We start from the raw sequence: 5102 nt of genomic DNA, 5'->3' as shown, positions 1-5102 counted from the left end.
CCCCCCCCCCCCCCCCGCCAACCCCCAAAGCCATGTTTAAACAATTACCAGCATTATGTTGCAGGTATCCACGACCATAGGAGGCCGGCCCAGCACAGCAGCACTCATCTTGCAGAGACGTCTTTTGTGTGGGTTTTGGGTTTCAGCTGGGCAATGCAAAGCCACAGAGCGAGTCGCAGAACGAGTTTTCATAAGCTCACCCTGTCACAAACCAGGCAGGGGTTCATGCTGACATCCCCACAGTAAGATTAAACAGCATGCTTCGTCAGGCACTAAATACTAACACAGCTCCGACGTCAGGGGGACACTGATTAAAACTGATGTCAATAATTTATGAAACACAATATGGTCTTCAGATGCTCTTTTGGAAAAAAAAAAAAAAACATGAAGAAGAAGAAGAAGGAGAAGAAGAAGAAGGGGGAGTGGAGAAAGGGCCTAGCAACCCAGGTGGTTTAAAACGGTTCATGCATTTTCCCTTGAATGTACACACACCCCCACCATGCTCGGATGCTCCTTTACGCAAAGAATATTAATGCACATGTGTGTGAGAGCATGGGAGCACTGCTGATACATATGGGCGGAAGAAAGTATTTAGTTATTCCGCTGAGAGCTGTCAAGGCTGTAACGTTATACACGGTCTTGTCTTTCATATTGTTTTGCGGGGTTTTTTTTTCTTCCAGAAGAAATCCAAAATTGAATTTAAAATAAAATCAGCCTTTACGAAAAGTTCCTATTTATCCCGTAGAGAACTCAACCTTGAAAAGGCACCAAAAAGAAAGCCTGACCAGAGAAAACCTATAGGCTGTATGCACTTCCTAGCGATCCGAAAGTACCTCGGCCCTGGTAGAACCGTGGAGTCAAATAATAGCCATGTCATTTTTAAATTTTTGGAGGTTTTTTTTGTTGGGGGGGAGAGGGTGGGTATAATTGGAAGTAACCTAAGGAGGGATGCCATTTTAGTCTATTATAAATCACTGTGTCATTATTTTATAAAGGCAGAAACAAAATAACAGAGCAATAACGCTTCATTTTTTTTTTATCAAGACTGATTTTTGGAATTAAGAAACATCTTTCTTGATTTTGTCTTCCATTGTAAATAATCTGGGTTGCTTGACTTGATATGTCAACAGTGTGAAATTCACAAGAGGGGATTATGCTGGGGGGAAAATATCTGATAGTGCGAAAGTTAGTGTGTGAAGGATTTATTAATGCTTTTTTTTTTTTCTAGCACAGTGCCCTGTAGTGTCTCAGAACACCTGTCAAATACTAATTCATTCACATATCTCCACTACAGGGCCTTTTCATAAAAAGCTCGACCTTTAATTGTAAATCACTTCTAAATTGTCTTTGCTGGCTTTCTCTTTTGCGGAACGATGGAAAAATCACTGAGACTTCAATTATGACTTTATGGGAACTTCAACCTGGCGTTCCCGAGGCTGTAGCTACAAGATATCAGAACATCTATTCAAAAGGGAAACTATAAATAACTTTAACTTAGTCGAATTGGCTTTGCTTTTATGAGATGACTGAATAATTGGCAAGATTCAAAGATACTTTGACTACTGAGAATTAAAATAACTTCAGGAAAAACCAGAAAATATTGTTGGCCGATTATTTGTCATGCAGATGATGTACTTATTAGGCCTAATTAAGCTTTTTGAACAACAAAAAAAAACACTAATTACATTAGTTAATATGTTGATTGCTCAATTTGGCTGTAAAAAAAAAAGCAGTCAATCCAATTTGTGCACACAGTTAATGCTGTGGTCAAAAGACAAAATCCTCAACTATAGGATTTATTTCGAGTGCATGACCATTGTTACGACAAATACAGGTTCCGTCTCCACATCCAAAGGGACGGGGAGAGATGGGGTGGGCCGTGATTGTGAACAATACCCAGGCTGAGAGGAATCCTCAGGCCAGCACAAAGTTAGCACAAGATTCCGTTTTTCACCTCAAATGTATTCACTAGCGTTCGTCCAATTAGACCCCGCTGTCGACAACCCGAAGATATCTTTCATATGCACAGGCGAGCTAAAACTGATAGCAAAGCCGTGGGAGGCCCTTTAAATGTCAATAAAGGGTTTTTATGCACAAAAGGCAGCAAAGAAAAGAGGGAGGGGGAAAGAGAAGGGATGGGAAAAACCAACATTTCTAAAGGAAAGGAGCAGATCAAAGCAATTTTATTCTCAAAGACCACGAAGTCAGGGTGTAACTACCAGCTCACCACGCAAACCTGCAAAGTCTCTTCACTTCAATCTGGCAACCCGTTCAGGCCCTTAAATGAGGGGGATGAACAAGTAGGTCTGCAAAAGCCGGGACCGGTGCAAACAGCCCTGTGCAGCCCCAGACGCCTGACTGGGCCTCAGTGCCCACCCGGATCTCCAAGACATGTTTTCCATTCGCTCGCTCAAAAGTCTGCATGCAGAGTCATGAGGAACAAACTATTCGACAACAACATGACACAATTAATCAGAACCAGACCTCAAAACGTGTGTTTGTGGGGACCAGCACACTTATTAATGCGCCTCGGACGGGGGAAGAGATTGAAGAAAACCCGCGCGGGCTGCCTGGGGGTTGCAGGGGGGAGGGTAGGGCGGGACCGCTCTACGTTCACAAAAGATGCACACCGAACGGCGCATTTAGGGACTAAATACTTCTCATTAAAACAGAACGTGGGATTTGGAATTTTACATCTCAGGCTGGAATTCTTTAGCATTCCTTCTCCCCACCCCCCCAATTTTGTTTTTAGGTTTTTGTGTCGCCCCTCCCCCCCCCCCCGGGGGGGGGGGGGAAGGGGACTGATGCCTGAGAGTTTCTACGGCAGCAAAGTTGTACAATTCAGAAATAGAACGGATCTCTCTCTCTCTCCACACCCCCCCCCTCCTTTATTTAAGCCTCATTTCTGACCCAACAGTATTCACCAGTGCCGGTTTTGTCAGACTTCTTTCAGGACTTGAAACCCCATTAAAAAGCCAGAAGCTGGACCCTTGGTTAATTCAAAGCTCTTCCATTTCACCTAACCCTGACGCTAACAACACACACACACACAAATGTTGATACACTTTTTTGGAGCAGGACTCAATTATTTTAAAATAATGACTGAACTCTCCTTTGTAATCTGTAGATAGTAATTAATTTAAATCACATCACTCTTTTGCTAACACAAATACGCTGTTCAAAGGGGGAGGGATCCCCCACCCCCCACCCCCGCCCCAAACCATGAAAAGCAAACAGAGCGTGCTGGACTGAGATACTGGTCGGGTGCTGAACCGGTCCCAAACTGCTTTGCCACCTCCCAAGGGATTTGTGGTTGGGAAGCTGGAACGTCCCGGGAACCCGACCGGGGTTCCCAACTGCGCGCCCAGCTGCAGCCCTGGGAAGGGGGTGGGGAGGTAGGGCGGGGAGGGTAAGGCGAAGGTGGATCCCAGGGTCCCGCCAAACTGAGGGTAAGGCAACGCATGTTTGCATTTGAGTCCGGAGTCCGGGAGACCAGTCAGCGAGTTTTCTGCAAAACCCTCTGCCCCGAAGCATCTCTCATGCTTCCCGGCTTCGCAGAGCGCACGGGGCCCAAAGCCGAGCGTCAAGGCCAGCGCCATGCCAGCGGGTGAATCGGCTCTCAGCCCTCCCCGGTCCCGGACGTCCCGGACCGCGCCTCCCACGGTCCGCGCCGCATCCACGCGGCAGGCGGTCCTCCGGCGCGGCCGCCGCCGGCGCTCCCGGGTACCCGCGGCCGCGAGGCCCTCGCAGCCGCCACCACCCGCCGCCCGCGTCCCCGCGGCGCCCCCCACTCACCCACGCACTCGTTGGCCTCGCGGGCCGTGGCGCGCTGCCAGGGCCGGTCATAGTGGAACGGCTTGCAGCGGTCGCACTCCGGGCCGGCCGTGTTGTGCCTGCAGTCGCACACCAGGCTGTCGTCGCGGTCGCGCACGCAGCGGGCAGCGTGGCCGTTGCACTTGCAGCGGCCGCCCACCTGCAGGTCGGACACGGCGTAGAAGTAGGAGTCGCGCGCCAGCTCCGAGTCGTCCTCGTTCTCGTCACCGAACGTGTGCAGGCGGCTGAAGGCCACGCGGATGTCCGTGGCCGTGACCCAGTCCTGCAGCACCGGCGAGTTGTCGAAGTCGTGCGCCGAGGGCCGCCCGTCCAGCGTGCTGAAGGCGATGAGGCCTCCCGAGAGCGGGCGCATGTCGGTGTGCGAGTCGGTGCAGACGGCCTCCTGCTCGTTCTGCTTGGTGATGGGCGCGCGGTGCGGCCGGTTGTACATCTTGCGGCACTGGGTGGAGTAGAACTGGAAGGGCACCCACGTCCGCCCGTAGTCCATGGACTTGTAGATGGCCATGGACTCGGGTCGCGGCGAGCAGAACTGCAGGCTCACGTAGGTCACCTCGAACTTCTTGCCGAGCGACAGCGTGAGCGTGACGTTGTGCGGGAACTGCAGGTAGTTCTCGGACTGCCAGCACGTCAGGTTGTGCGGGTTGTTGAGATCTGTGAGGAAGGCGGGCGGGTGCGCCTTCTTGGGGTCGGACGCGTTGCAGAGGTGGCAGGAGCGCAGCCGCTCCTCGCCGCGCTCGCTCACCACGCAGTAGCGCGCCGGGGGCCGGCCGCAGGTGCTGGACACGCGCACGTCCTTGCCGAAGGCCGCGTTGACAAAGTCGGGGATGCAGCGGCGCGGGTGGCCGTTCTCGTCCGAGCAGGGGTCGGGCTGCGCCGCCTGGCCGGAGAACATGCTGAGCCCGGGCCCGCCGCGCACCGCGCCCACCAGGCACGCCACCGCCGCCAGCGCCGCCAGCGCCTCCCACACTGCGCGCATCATGCTGCGTCCAGCTTGCCCCGGCCCCGCCGCGCTGAGGAGTCGGTCCGCCCGCCGCAGAAAGCGCCTGCGGAGAGAGGGGAGCTGCGCTCAGCCAGCCCGCCCCGCGCCCTCCACCCCCCGGCGGGCGGCGAGCGGGGAGCGCCGGCGGACGCCGGGCTTCCGCGGCACCAACCCCGCGGCCGCCCGCCCGCCTCGCCTCGCCTCGCCTCGCTCCCCACAGTCCCGGGGGACGGGGGATGGCGGCGGGAGGGGGGGCAGTTGAGTCCCGGGAGGGCCACCACCACCCCCT

The 5102-nt window shown here is 53.6% G+C and overlaps 1 protein-coding gene across 1 annotated transcript in view; it reads right to left on the bottom strand.

The window, feature by feature from the left end:
* Positions 1–4813, bottom strand: part of LOC111161110 (netrin 1) — a 156647-nt gene extending 151834 nt beyond the window's left edge. The window contains exon 1 of the mRNA XM_022524596.1: positions 3796–4813. Coding sequence (XP_022380304.1) covers positions 3796–4813 — 1018 coding nt within the window. The remainder of the gene's footprint in view (positions 1–3795) is intronic.
* Between the last annotated feature and the right edge of the window lie 289 nt (positions 4814–5102).

This window comes from Enhydra lutris, unplaced genomic scaffold (assembly GCF_002288905.1).
Source record: "Enhydra lutris kenyoni isolate GAN:26980312 unplaced genomic scaffold, ASM228890v2 scaffoldscaffold82, whole genome shotgun sequence".
Classification (NCBI taxonomy): Eukaryota; Metazoa; Chordata; class Mammalia; order Carnivora; family Mustelidae; genus Enhydra; species Enhydra lutris.
Note: the sequence above shows the minus strand (reverse complement) of the source record. Positions and strands in the feature narration are given on the sequence as shown.